Source organism: Perca flavescens, chromosome 13, assembly GCF_004354835.1.
Source record: "Perca flavescens isolate YP-PL-M2 chromosome 13, PFLA_1.0, whole genome shotgun sequence".
Classification (NCBI taxonomy): Eukaryota; Metazoa; Chordata; class Actinopteri; order Perciformes; family Percidae; genus Perca; species Perca flavescens.
The window spans coordinates 14651283-14666577 of NC_041343.1; the positions used below are offsets into that span (position 1 = coordinate 14651283).

Below are 15295 nucleotides of genomic sequence, written 5' to 3' on the forward strand. Positions count from 1 at the left end.
GTACCAATAAGCTTTCAGACACTGTTGTTGACAGGCTGATGCTGCATTTATACAGCATTTCAACCCACGGGGGAGGAGTCTGTCGTGCTCTGTCCAAATCACAATAACAAAGTATCGCTGAATGATGGCAGTCTGAGGGCTGAAAGTCAGGACTATCAGCTTACTCAGTTTAGTCCACAGCTGCAGCTTCTTGAGAATTTAAGGTTTACTTTTAGGCATTTTAGAAAGAACCATACTGTAATTGTATGTGTTAAGTGTTTTGTGCAAAACAATACTTTATTATACAACCTGTTCCGTGATTGAGATACTATAAATTACCTGTACCATCAGAGAAATCGAAATGAAAAAGGGTCCGTTCTTTGGTACTTACATACACCCCCTATATTGCTGTTCCACAAAGGACTCCTTCAAAAGAACAAGCCCTCCAAAAGTTGTAATTATAGGTGAAATACTAACTGATCTATTTGTTTTAGACACAGTAAGCAGTACAATACTGTCTGTCCTGCTGTGTTTTCTGTTCGACCACTGCTCTGCCTACGTCTGAATATGGCAAAAGTTCATGTGTTATTGCTGATGCTGTGAAACTACAATCAAACAGCACAAAACACGCTGCTCCAGTGACACAGGGGAGGATTGTTAACTAAACAATAACAACACAAGGCATGCATAGATAGACATAGACATATACTTGTATAGCATGCCCCCTAGTGCTTATTAAGATGTTTGCTTGTTTACTCTCTACCAACTGTTTACACACACACACACACACACACTGGAGATAACGCTTATCTTCAAATTGACAGTGAGGCATGACTGTTATAAAATGATGAAACAATCACAGTATTCTCTCTCTCTCACTCTCTGTCTCTCACACACACGCACGCACACGTACACACACACACACACACACACACACACACACACACACACACACACACACACACAAACACAAACACATACACACAGCTACAACTGCTGCTCTCTACTAATGTTGCACATAAATTGCTAACACTATTAGTGGTCGTGAATCTCCTTTTAACTGAAATTGCACGTAATGAAGTGGCACAGCTGAGAGATTACACCAGCTGATATTATATGATTATATTTGTGTGAATTGTGTTTTTCTTTATTAAAAATTTGGAGCTGTTGCACATAAGGATGTATGTAGCACTCCTCCCATTTTTTTGAAGGGCAATTGGGTGTATAAGAGACTTGAAGGTGAAACAATAATAATCTAGATAGTTTGAATATACAGTAAGTTGTCAAAACGTATTTAAAGGGAGTTTATTAGTAATGACATCCAGTGTTTGAAAAGGTCATTGCACCTGGTTGCCTGCCGACCTTCTTTATGTCTGTTGCAAGAGTGACGATGATGTGTCAGTTTCCCGGTCTGCTGCCTCATAAATATAGACATGACAGCTCAATGAATTTAAAACTATTAAATGCAGTTGCATATATGTTTGTTTTTTTCCTGAGAAGAACAACAACTTTTTCAAGCTCTCCCATCTCAAATCCCATGACTGCAGCACACTCCTTTGTTTTTAAGATATTGTATGTATGACAAAAAAAAGAGAAATTAAATAGTTGTAGTAATGAATGACTAACATAATGTTGATTTAAGGTTACTCTGGATACACTTAAAGCACACCCATCTCATCAGTGTGAATCACATTGTGGGGCTTCAATAGTACAGAAAGCCATTCTCTCTCTATATATAGCAAGATACATTTGCTACTTCAGTACATAATAACAAAAATATTTGAGTATGTAAGTATAAGTATTAGCGGCAAATTGCACTTAAAGTATCAAAAGTAAAAGTACTCATTATGCAAAATAGCCCAATTGAAAGTGTTGCATTTACTGTATTATAGGCCTATATTTATTATTGGACATACAAAAGATCTGCACACTTTATTAAAAGCTCCCAAAGCAAAGATGCTGGGAGATTTTAATACAATTTGCAAATCTCTTGCAATTCTCAGCTAAATAGCCAGCCAGAGGCAGCAGCAGCAATCGTTGATGCAGCAGAAGAAGTATGGTTTCAACAAGACAAACTAAACAACAAGCTACATTTTTTTGGTCAAATCATTTAAACACATTCAGAGTACTATTGTTTGGTTAGTAGTAGGCTATATAACACATCACATTACTAGCTAGGTTTTTTTTTTATTCTTGTTGTTATCGTGAAATATGAATAAGCAAACTTATATAGGCTTACATACAGGGTTCAAAATTAGCACTATCTACTAGCCAAATGCTGGTAAAATATGCAAGTGGCTGGTAGATTTTCTTCACTCACCAGCCAAAAAAACAATGGTAATCTATTGAGTGGATGCTAAAATTTGAACATTCACTAGCCATTGGGCTGGTGGACAGAAAAGTTCATTTTTAACCCTGCTTACATATATAGCCTTTTTATATAGCCTATATAACGAAACAAAAAAATATATCTGATCATAAAAAACGTGTTTATATTTGAGTAACGTAATTGTGTATTCTACGTAATGATACAGTTTACGTCTTTGCGTAATGACATCACAACGCCATTAAGCAACTTTTAGCAACAACTCGACCTGGCTGTAGCAACCTCCCCCTAGACAGCGGTGTGCCCTATCATTCCAAGATGGCGGACCTCCTAGGCTCAATCTTAAACTCGATGGAAAAGCCTCCAACAGTCGGCGACAAGGAAAGCCGACGAAAGGCTCGAGGTACATCATGTTTTGCATAAATAAGGACTCGTTTTGCGTTACTTTAAAACAGTCCAAATAGATATAATAAGGAACTTAGATTTGTGTCACAAATTAGAAGGACAGGCGAAGAGAGCACTTCTGGTGCTGCCATTGGCCAGTTGGGTTTGCACTGTTGTGGCCCTGGGTTAGCACCGCCTCAGCGGATCATGCAGCCCGCATGTCCGCAGACTGCCGCAGACGCAGACCCGATGTCACAGTCTAGACTAGTGATGTGGGAAACGAAGCTTTCTGATGCACTGAATAACTATGAACTAAGAATGACTTGTGTTAAAAAAAAAAAAAAAAAAGGTTAATTGTTTTGAAACATTCGATACAATCAAAATGGCGATATCTGCTGGCCAAATCCTTGATGTGTAACGTTATTCATATTCATGAATGGATTAAATCTGTGACCATGATCAAACTGTTACGCTAGTCAGAATACAAGTGGCGCTGCTGTTATAGTACTGTTACATAACAAACCTGCTCTAAGCACCATGTATACAACCAGCACTGTTCATCTGCAGCCTCCTGAATGTTGACATGGATAATAAGTTTCCTCTTAACATTCATAGTAGGGCTGGGCGATATGGACAAAATCAAATGTCACGATATTTTTGACCAAATACCTCGATATCGATAGCGCAACGATATTGTAGTGTTGACGTGCTTTTACAAAATATTTACACAATGAGATTTTTGATAAATAATCACCAGTAATGTGGATATAATGACTAAGTGGTAAAGGCAAATAATAGAACAGTTACAGTCTGGTAAGTTCAGAAAATTACATTTACCATAATGCAGCCTATAAAACCAGTAAAAGACAACACTTATGTCATATTACAATATGATGATATCCCAAATCTAAGACAATATCTAGTCTCATATCACGATATCGATATAATATCGATATATTGCCCAGCTCTAATTCATAGTGCTCTACCTTTAGATATCAATTTCTTGAAAGATCCTATTATTTCCATTCATGATCATAGTTTTTGCTACCATTTCTCTCTGACAGCTTTTCCTTTTCAAAAACCAATATCTTTGCTATAAGATCAGGTTATGGGCATTTTGTAAGTAGACAAAAGTGAATAATGTAAAAAAAATCAAAGTGTACATAATAATTAATTATTCATATATTGGTTAATTGGTATAGATAGATAAATAGATAGATGGTAAATCACCTATGTATTTAAAAGTTACTGAAAGCTACCTTTGAGACTTTCAGAGTTACGAACAGCAGCTACTTTTCTGTTAGGCTCCATATAGGCCTATCTATTTTAATAGTACTTTTTAAGTATATTTAGTCAAAATATTTCCTGTTTGCAGATCTCACGTAAAACTGTACTTATTTAGAGCCCAGCACAAAATTATGGCAATACTAAGTGTAGTGTTGCTACAAATAAACAAACGTCATCTCATTTTAAGTTGCTGTGAAGACATAACCACAAAACGCCGATGATAAAAAAGTAACCAAATCCATTTCATTAACTGTTATGAGTATGGCTTGCAATAAAACATCAGAGGATGTTTGCCTGGAGACACATGCAACAAATAATAGGATTTGAGTCACTGTGTACTTGCCCTGAATGTTCTGGAAATGTGGTTTTGGGATTACAAGAAGTCTGTCTCTTGATTAGCCTTTTCATGACTTAAGTCTTTAAAATATGAGCAGGCCGGTTGTAGCTGTAAGACTATTTGATCTGTGTTTTACAATGGAAACTTTAAACGCTATCGAACACAAACAAACCACATGACATTACAACTTTAATTTCTGTTCTTTTTTAAGAGCAAGCAGCAAGACTCAAGAAGATGGAGGAAGATGAGAGAAGAAAGAAAGCCGAGTTCAGGAAAAAGGTGAGAGCTTAAGTGTCCCATCTGTTACACTATTGAATATACACTCAATAGCCACTTTATTAGGTACACCACAACAATCGAATGCAAACCAATACAACTTACAGCGTTTATAATAATAGATAGGTTTTTTTGACATTGTTGGAAATGTGTAAATTCAATTATGTTTCTTACCAAGGTTATAGTTAAAGCTGGTGCTGTACTGGACTTCAGTATATTGAGTAATTGGTAATTTTTTTGCCTTTTTATTTAAATATGGGGGACAGAATATTAGAAACACCTCAATATAATGCACTCGACTACAAAACCACCTTTAACTGTGACATAAATGCTAAAACATATAATTTAATTAACACCTTTATGACAACAGCAACATAAACATTACAGGCACCCTAAAAGTAGACTTTATGGCAGAACAGTTGTATTGGATTGCATTAGATTGTATAAGTCTATATAATAAAGTGGCCACTGCTCTAACACAGAGCTCCTGTGGCCTCCCTTCTCCACTGTCGGTATTTATCACATTTAAAAGTACACAGACTGACTCCCTATGTCTCTCGTTTAGATGGAGAAAGAAGTGTCGGATTTCATCCAAGACAGTTCACAACAGAAACGAAAATACAATCCTATGGGGAAGATTGAAAGGAGTATATTGTAAGTAGTGAATACTTCAGATAATTACAATAAGCTAATTTTACGCAAAAAACAGGACATGTTTGATCATATGCTCACAACAATTAACGTGTCATTCCTTTCTGTCTTATAGGCATGATGTTGCAGAAGTGGCTGGTCTGACTTCTTTTTCTTTCGGAGAGGACGAGGAGAGCCGTTATGTCATGCTTTTCAAGAAGGTCTGAATACGCTTGTAATCCAGTGTTGGATATTAAAATAATGTGGGGAAATGTGACTAATTTCCACCTTGTGCTATGGCAGGAGTTTGCTCCATCAGATGAGGAGCTAGAAGCTTATCGCAAAGGAGATGAGTGGGACCCCAAGCTGGCAGAGCAGCGGCGCAGATTAAAAGTAAGACTGTTTGTTTAAACTGAGGCCCAGTTCAGACATGCACCCTTTTACATTAATCTGATGGCAATTTAACATGTCGTTCTGCACCCAGTTCACTTTTACGTGAAAGTCCCAGCGGTTATCTTACTAGGGGGCCTATCACTGTATCACTTATTCACAAGTCTGAATTGAATGGCGTCCTATCCACGCTGCAGCAGAACAAATTGAAACAAGCAAAGAGGGAGACGGACAAAATCACTGTAAAATATTTATTGTGTCAGTTTTCGTCTCTTATTAACAAAATACAATGCAATTTTATTTAGACTCAACAAGCATAGAGGGAGAAAATGATCATGAAAGAAACCCCAATTTCTAATTTTCTTATGTCACTTCAATGGAGCATAAAGAAATACAAAGGTGCCTTAACTTCGATAACCTTGACCACAAATGGTCTTTGGCTAAGGATATCATTATTGTGTTGCCCTTTACATGAAGTTTATATTTAGTAATATGCATAATCTACAGTTGACTGCTACAAGTCCCATTGTCCTCGCAGGAGAGATGTTGATTAATTTACTGAAGTAAAAGCTAGTGAGGCAGGTTAAGAGGAAGCAGGTATATTTAAATATACGTTTTACATTTTTACTGCCAAGGAACTCCTAGAATGCATTTTGCATTGGTGATATCTAACTATGTATATGGGGTTGATTCATCCGTGACTGACTTTTTCTTTCCTCTTCACTGCAGGAACAGGCTGCATTGGAAGAAACCGCATCCAGTCAGACAAAGAAGGCAGAAACATGTCCCAACTCCAACTACAGAGACAAGTACAGTCACCTGATTGGCACCTCAGCTGCAAAAGATGCAGCACATACACTGGAGGCCAACAGCGCTTATGGCTGTGGTGAGTAAATGTTGTTTCACTGATCACTGTATTGCTTTGCCTCACTTACGCAATTTGAACCTCAGTTCTCCTTCCGCCTCTTTATTCACTCCTTATTTCGATATCTTTTTTCCTTCCAGTGCCGGTGGCCAACAAGAGGGACACACGCTCCATAGAGGAAGCCATGAATGAAATCCGAGCGAAGAAACGGCAGAAGCAAGAGGACGACTCAGGGGCGCAGAGCAGCAGTTCTTGAGACTCCACCACTTTTGCTTTCTGTTGTGTGTGTGGGTGTGTGAGCGGTCTAATTCATCATATAATGCAATATCTTGTACTTCAGACATTTAAAGTAACTTATATGACCGCCGTTGAATCCAAATCTTGTTTAGTGGAGGATGCTTAGGTGTGTCTGATCAAGGAGCTGGATTACTATACTATATGTGTTTTAACATTTGCTTGTGACGTTCTTTCAACTATCAAGATTCTCACACACATGATTGGACCCTATACAGTATAAGAAACATTTTTTGATTAAACAAACAATGTTTCTGGGTGTTCAGCTACTTAAAAACACACAATATCTTAAGTGACATTTTTTATTAAAAATATTGACAGTTTTGAGCTATGGCCAGGCTGGATGACATCCTGAAAGCAAAGTTTTAGGCCACTCATGGCTGAAAAGTCAGTGTTCCAATTATCCAATGCAGTTTATAAAAGGGAAACAGGAATACTGTCTATTTGGGGTTGTTTTTTGTAAGTCTCAACCTGTTTCAGATCTTTGGTAAGTTGGGAGCATGCCATTTCCTCCATCTCAAGAGGAATCCCATTTTAAAAAATACTGTTTTGTGGATTTTAGGAATCTGTGATTAAGTCTGAGATTTTCTTTGTTTCGATGTACATCTGCACTGAATTAAGCTGTTACTCCAAACAAACTACTTTATTATTAAGCCAGGTGATGGCTTGCAATAGGCATCATAGTATAGGGAGCAGGAGTACCAGAATCATTGTAGGAATATTGGTCACATCTCTTTTGGTTTTACATATCTTCCAAGTAAGTTTCTTGGCATCTTGATGTCTATTTTAACATGTTTGCACGTTGTTGTCCCCCCATGTGTGTTAATAAATGGAGAACAGTATTAAGTATTTTGTCTACATGTTAGCCCTCAATTCTTCATGGCCTACTTTGTGAATGTTAGCTGGTTTTAGACGGTTTTTGGTGTTTTACGATATCATTTAATACAACGACACAAAATACAGGCTCAAAAATGAGCACAGTTGAATCAGCATTATTCAGGGATAATTTCCCTTTCACTGGAAGTAATAGAAGATAGCACAATGACTTGATCATGAGTGCACTCACTGGTCATCTACTATACGCTCTTGCCTGAAGTTCAGTATATCAACCGACATATATCTGACAACTACCCTCCTGTCACGAGGAAATCTACAGATGATCTGTTGGTGAGGGTAACGAATGGTCATTATTTGGCAGTGGTGCAATATAACATTTAAATATGCATTTACTCTAGTGTTACTTGTACTTCACTATTTACTCTAATTTTAAGCCTATATGTACTTCTATGAATATTTAACTTCACTACATTTATATGACATAGTAACTAGCTCATAACATTTATATATAATATACTATTTTAAATAGTATAATTAAAATTATGTCCAGTTAAAACATTAGAATGCAACATAATGCATTTGTTATAATAATAATAATAATAATAATAATAATAATAATAATAATGAACAATATTAATAGTAGATAGAAAGGGGCCAACCAGTCAGCTAATGAGTACTTTTACTTTTGATATTTTTTAGGAAATTAGGAAAATGATGCAGGATTGGAATCGCTACTTGTAGTTAGTAAAATATCTCAACACTTCCTCCACATCTGTAATGTAATCACTCCATACCATATCTTGTGTATTTTAGGGTCATGCGATTACTCCGCTGTTAAGTTCCTGAGCTGTATCTTGTATCTCCTGAAGGGGGCGCCATAAATCAACCAAAAGAACAATTTGATATATTTTTGTATCCTTGTCTCACAGTCCTGCAGTTTCTGTCCTGCAGAAACACACTTATTGCGCGCTGAAGACTCAGTCACGCACATTTAAAAAAAATGAAGTCCATGTTTTTCTTCTTTTTCATCATTTGGTTTGCAGATGCAGAGCTAAAACCCCGGAAAGGTAAGAGCCAAACCCTGCTGATGCTTATTCTGTCCTGTTCAAACGTGTGCGGGGCTTAAAATAAGGAGAAGCATGACAATGTTACTCATATAAGGAAAGTTTTCTCGCACTCAGCCAAAACTGAAGAGATATTTTAAGATTAACATCCTCTATTGCTCTAGCGTTAAACGTGTGGTGTAACTTTGGTGTTTTGTGGTTAAACTTATTTATAGGCCTGTCGTTCTGTCACAGAAAATTAAAAGCTACCAAAAGTTAAACTTCTGTTTGTGTTAATGGGCTGAAGTGGGATCAGTGGTATTCATTTGCAGTTTCCCATGTTTTCCTCTGGCTTGCATTACTTTGAGCTGATGACGCCTTGACGAAAATGTGTTATGTAGTTCACATGTAAAAGCGTTTATATGGACGTTCGGTCATCTGCGCCACATGTAGCTCATCCTCATTTTTGACACCCAGGGTCCGGGGTGGTATGTAGTTTCAAAGACAAGACATACAGCCCAGGAGACAGCTGGCATCCCTACCTAGAGCCCTTCGGATTCATGTTCTGTATGCGCTGTGTCTGCACGGAGGTACCGTTGAACACCTATTTATCACTTCTAAATAAACATCTAAAGGAATATTACACTAACATTGCTCGACTGTCTGAAGAACTCTGTGCTTGGGATTTTGTGCTTGTAAACTCTCTCTTAGACAGGTCATGTGAAATGTAACACAATCAAGTGTCCTGCTCTGCCATGTCAACACCCAGTAGCTGAGCCTCAGCAGTGTTGTCCAAGATGCACAGGTAGACTGTCCTCCTCTAACACCCTATCAGCTCTGAGTTTTTTGAGTTTTAGTGGGTGACACTGCTGTTTTGTGTGTTGTGCCCTCCTCAGATGAGCCCAGGATCCCTGCAGGGCTGCGAGCTTCAGTGAAATCCTGCAGGTATAATGGAAGTATTTATCAGCCAGGGGAGACCTTCACAAAGCTCGACCTCTTCCCCTCCAAGCAAAGCAATCAATGTGTTATGTGCACATGCTCTGTAAGTTTCTTTTCCTATTAAACAGCGTATTCGAGCACTACCACCAAAGTCAAGAAAAAATCTTTAATTACTAGATGTGCATTAAAGGTGCTGTAGGATTGCGAAGATCCAAGACTTAGCCAAAAAATGTGAACATTGGACAACTTCTCAGTCCCTCCCCCCTTTCTGCTAAAGCCCAAAACGGTCTCCTAAGCCCCTCCCCCCACAAGGGAGAATGAATGCGTGTGCATGAGCAGTGATTGACACGCAGTTAGACACCCCCCCTCCCCCCGGACCTGATTGGTGTATCTGAACAGGGAGCTGTGGATTTTTGCAAATCGCACTACAGGCTGTAGGTGGTGCCAGAGGAGGCAGATTTTTTTATTACCAGCTTCATGTAATTCTACTGGAACATAGGGTCAGTTTCAGCAAAAATGACAGAAAGTTAGTTTTATAAGGCTTACCTACTGCACCTTTAAATTAATGTTAAATATCTCGTATTCCATGCAGAGAACATCTTTAGATGTGTGTGTGTGTGTGTGTGTGTGTGTGTGTGTGTGTGTGTGTGTGTGTGTGTGTGTGTGTGCGTGCGTGTGTGTGTGTGTGCGTGTGTGTGTGTGATGTGTTTTTTTGAGGTACTTGTAATGTTGCATATGCGTGAAGAGAATTTCTGCCCACTAACGTACAGTATTGCTGCTAATGCTATCCAGTTAAAGTGGAAATGCATCATTAAATTCCATTTAATCTGTAGCTGGTGAAAGCATCATGCTTTGGTTCGTGTGTAGGCTTAGCGTGGTTGTAATCGGCACAAGACATTGGATGGCATTTTTAATTTAGCAAACTAAAGGCAGATATCGGAGAGGAAAGTGGAAGTGAAGCCAAAATTGACATCACCCTGTAGTTGTCCTTCAAAGGCCGCATGATGTGAGAAGTTAATTTTATGAGTTGTTAAGTGGTGTATATTAACAGATGTTTCCAAGGAGACAACACATAACAATGTACTTCACAAAAAGATTCCTAGCAAAAAATTTAGAGCAGTACAAATCACCTTTATCCTAATACACTTCTTCTATGGATCTCTGAATTACTTGTTCTATTCTCTTTGCAGTATCTGTTCATGCCTGATTTCAATGTAACATTCTCACAGCTTTTCTTATTACTAAGATATTGGTTTCCTGTGTTTCACAGAAGACAGTGTGATTATAATTTACTGCGGGTTTTAAAATGGATCACTCAGCAAGTTTTACAAGACATGCGATGTCCTGATGTTGCTATGAGCATGTTGTCCATTATTTCGAGCTATTTGTAGTTATTTGTATCCTTAAGGAAGACACTAAATCCTTATTGTCTCAGATGAGCAGGACGGCACCTTGCATAGCAGCTCAGCCACCACTGGTGTCTGAGAGTGTCCATTATGTGTGGCAGAAGAATATCTTTGGTATTTTTCAAGAACATTAGATCTCAGAAGACACTGTGATTATTTGTTGTGTGGACTTTGTCTCTATGAGTGAAATGTGAGTTAATATAAATAAATAAACAGGTCTCAAGAGGCCTGCAGAAACATTGGAGTACTTAAGCCTTGCTCTCTGGAGCTCATACTTGGACATTTAAGAAGATAAGAAACTTTCCATCCCTTTCTTTTCTCAGAATGGAAATATTTTCTGCGCTCTGAAAACATGCCAACCAATCACCTGTTCCTCACCAGTCTCTGTCCCAGATACCTGCTGTTTGGTGTGTAAAGGTAGTTAAACTCCTCCAAGCTTACAAAATGGCTTTATTCTGTTTCTAACCTGCAATCATATTTTTTTAGGACTAAAACATGCAGATTAGGCCTGAGCATTGGCTGATTAATAACAATGTTTTTTTCAGATATTGATATATATCACAAAATGCAAATAGATGTAAAGTTACACTGAAAATTATCAAAATTATGTTCAATGCAATGTTCCATGTTAATGCACTGAAAAACATCACAATACGATCATAACATTATGAAAAAATTCCACTAAAAGTCGATATACAATCATTCTGAATTATGGCCCAGTCATATTTTCCGTGTTAATTACATTATCCTCACAATTGTTTTTTTTTCCTGTTTGGTTTTTAGATCATGGCACCAGTGGCTCCTCATCAACTGAGGATGGAAACCAGCAACTAAACAGAGGCGTTGTATGTTTTTGCTGATTTATCATTAAATTAACATTTCCTAGATATTGCTTTCACAAGAAACTTGACTATCTTTGAAAATATATTTAATGTAGTGGAATTAATGGGGTGTTGTCAGTTGAGCAGGTGCACTTAACTACAAGTTACTGGTCTCACAGGCAAGTGTGTGTCTGCTCTGAGGAAGGGTCCTTGAACATAACACTGAGATCACTAACAGCTTTAGGGGAGCTGCTCAGTAGCTCACGCTGACCTTTGACCTACCTGTGCAAGATGGCGAGCAAATTAATAGTTTTCCCTTGAGCATCGGAAGGATGATTTGCTCATCTTGGCATCACATTGTTCAGATTAATTCTGAAACGGCCACATTGCTGTAATCATTAAAGCCAAAGCAAAGTCAAATTTCCCCTCAAGATTCATAAACCACTTGGCCTGAGAATAAGACTGAATTGCAGTGTTGTTCTATTTGAATTGCTGAAGGAATCTGAGATGTGGGAAGTGATTCAGAGATCTGGAGCCAGGCAATGCACTTTTATGATTTAGGGCTATGATGCTCCTTCAGCTATCACTCAGGGGAAAAGCAAGTAAAACCAAAAGCTGAAACGATGAAAGATAACTGTGTTTTATAATATCTGCGTTTACAAAAGAGGCATTCAGTCGACCAGTGTTCTGGAGAGCAGAGCAGGGCGCGGTCCGACCGTGCCACTACACCCAGAGACAGGACTTCTCCCAGATGCCTGAGCCTCAGTAAACTTAACCTCAAAGGGGCTTCAGAGACCACCGTGAAGATTTTGTTGCAGAGGAAACACCAAAGAGGTGAGACGTTGTCAAAACAAAGATCCTGTATAGGTATTTGATTTTATAGGCATGTTCCTCACAACTTTATGATCACTTCCATATGTAGCACAACGCTCAGCTGTTTTCCATTTCTCTCAGCGTGCTTATACAATGGCAAGACGTACTCTCATGGAGACATTTGGCACCCAGTTTTGGGGAAGGTCCTGGAGTGCATCCTGTGCACTTGTACTGATGGCCTCCAGGACTGCAAGCGCATCACGTGTCCCAGCCAGTACCCATGCCCACATCCTATGAAATCAGCAGGAAAGTGCTGCAAGACTTGTGCAGGTAGTCAAACATGGCTTATGACATAATTAACTGTTTATACTGACATGATGTCTTCTCGGCTATAAACACCATGCGCACAACTTGTGTCTGTTTTGTCTTTTTAGAAAGTAAAGCTGAACGTAACCAGACCCAGTGTTATCTCGGATATAAAAATAACCTCTTGGTGTATAAAGTAGACTCATCTTTGAAAGTTGACTCACCCAGCACAGTTAGGATCATTGCTGTTGAAAGACAAAGTACGGCTGAGGTTGAAGTGCAAGTATGGAAGACTGTCGAAGGTAACTACTGTAACTACTGGTGGCAACTGAGATTAATACCACTCTGATATCTGTCAGTTAGATATGAAGCTACAGACAGCAGGCAGTTAGCTTAGCTTTAGCATCTAGCATATAGCCCGCTATAAAATCAAACATTTTATGCTTTGTTGTTGTATAGTATAGTGCTGGTCGAAGGATTTTGGTAGTACCTTCGTATTTATTGTATAGACCTAAGAGTCGTAGACTATAAGTCTTCGCAACTAAAGCTGGAATTACGCTTCTATAGGCTGCACTTAAGTGAACATACACAGGTGTCATTTGCGCACGTCATTTGTACATTGTTCTTTTTTTACTCGTACGGACTGAGTATAACATAAGTGTCCACTAGAAAGCAGTGTGCCATTTAGCAAACCTCAATGTACAGAAAGCATGGAAAAAATCAATAAACGTTAACATTCGTGAAACAAAGACAAAGGAATTTGGGTTTTATTTATCTCTGCAGAAACATAATTCCAGCTTAAAAGAAACACACACACACACACACACACACACACACAGACAAACGTGTTTTGAACAACACCTGTATACGTAATACAAGAAAACAAAGAGTATTTTCCAAATTGTCAGACTATTCCTTTAAGACGAATAAGACAAATATTGCTGTACAAATGTATGACTCTCATCTGAGTTCTTTATTTATGCAGGTGTGTTACAATTAATGGAAATTGGTGACGTTCAAAGAAAAGACATTGTGGATCATCCAGAAAATTACACATTACTTACGACACTTGATGAAGGTTTGTTTCATGATTCCGTTTTGTGAAATCCTGCTGACTTATTTTAATAGGACTATTTTGGTTTTGGTGTTTGATTTTATATTAATTTCAAGTGTTTGTTTTTTTTATTCCAGAGACATGGAGAAAATTTAAAGAGGAGAGAGAAAATCTGAGCACAGCTCCTCAGACCACACTTTGTGAAGACGGCATACGAGAGATGGTGACTTTTCTAAATCCCAAGCAGATAGAAGACCTGTGTTCACCCTGATGGCTTTTGCTCCCATGACACTATAACGATATTCCCAATAACATACAGTACATACTTTATTCATACATGTTGCACTTGGGTGTCCTGTGTCATTCCTGTAATGCAAGTGGAATTACTCATTTATAATATTGTTTATTGACTGATACATTGTTGTCTGTCATGTTTTAATCATCACATATTTTTATGTAATTCATTAAGTTACAAAACACAGGCTATAACAGTGTTTGATAACTGTCATTTCAACCTCAGTATCCAGTTATTCATTTGGGGATTGAAACCTTGTTGACTCAGTAATGATAATATGTGCATCTATTTCTCAAACACACCATTTGCTTTAACCATATGAAAATAATCTGTATTGTAAAATATGTTGTGCAAGGGGCCACGTTCTGTTCAGAATGTAAAGGGTGTTTTAAGGATGTTATATGACCATCAACATATTTATTGTAAATACAACATGAGGTGTCACCTTATTTAAAGTGCATTGGTTCCTGTATGATTACTGTGTATATACATTTGACTGTCTGAATGTTGTTTTTTTTGCATTAAGTAGCAAAAGGCATTGCATTGGGGTTCAATCTGCCAGCAAATACACAGCCGTGTATTTGTTAGTGAGAAAACAGCCTTCCCAATTCAGTTTGATGTCAAAATATAGATGTATTGGAGCTATTTTTATGCGGCCACAGGATTCGCTTTGCTATTATAGTTTAATGACATTTTACAACTCCACATACCAGAAATGTTTGTATTTTAAAGTGGTCATAGTTGATGTAGCTGAATGCACTTTGTACCTCTGCTCACAATTTTAACCCATAAAGTTTTGTCAGTGTTTTACAGCAGTAAACATGGTCTGATTTGTTTTTAGTTATAACTTGACATGACATGTAATGGAATCATTTGCAAGGAGCCATACACAGTAAGACACTGGGAATATGTACTTGAGACAGGCTTAAGATTTGGCCGCAGCAGAGCGGTCCTAACACCATCATCGCCTAAAGGCTCAATTAAATAGAACTCCGGAAGGCTGGATAAACTGT

The 15295-nt window shown here is 38.1% G+C and overlaps 2 protein-coding genes across 2 annotated transcripts; both read left to right on the top strand.

Annotated features, from left to right (window-relative positions):
* The first annotated feature begins 2554 nt into the window (after positions 1–2554).
* spag7 (sperm associated antigen 7) lies at positions 2555–7626 on the top strand. Its single transcript, XM_028595358.1, has 7 exons — positions 2555–2708; positions 4525–4592; positions 5155–5243; positions 5356–5440; positions 5523–5612; positions 6339–6495; positions 6615–7626. The coding sequence occupies exons 1-7, from the start codon at positions 2624–2626 to the stop codon at positions 6728–6730; spliced, it is 690 nt and encodes a 229-aa protein (XP_028451159.1). The 5' UTR covers positions 2555–2623; the 3' UTR covers positions 6731–7626.
* Positions 7627–8517: 891 nt separating this feature from the next.
* Positions 8518–15081, top strand: chrdl2 (chordin-like 2). Its single transcript, XM_028595433.1, has 11 exons — positions 8518–8672; positions 9126–9238; positions 9360–9453; positions 9545–9690; positions 11317–11410; positions 11777–11838; positions 12480–12648; positions 12769–12957; positions 13062–13235; positions 13919–14011; positions 14125–15081. The coding sequence occupies exons 1-11, from the start codon at positions 8606–8608 to the stop codon at positions 14256–14258; spliced, it is 1335 nt and encodes a 444-aa protein (XP_028451234.1). The 5' UTR covers positions 8518–8605; the 3' UTR covers positions 14259–15081.
* Positions 15082–15295: the final 214 nt, after the last annotated feature.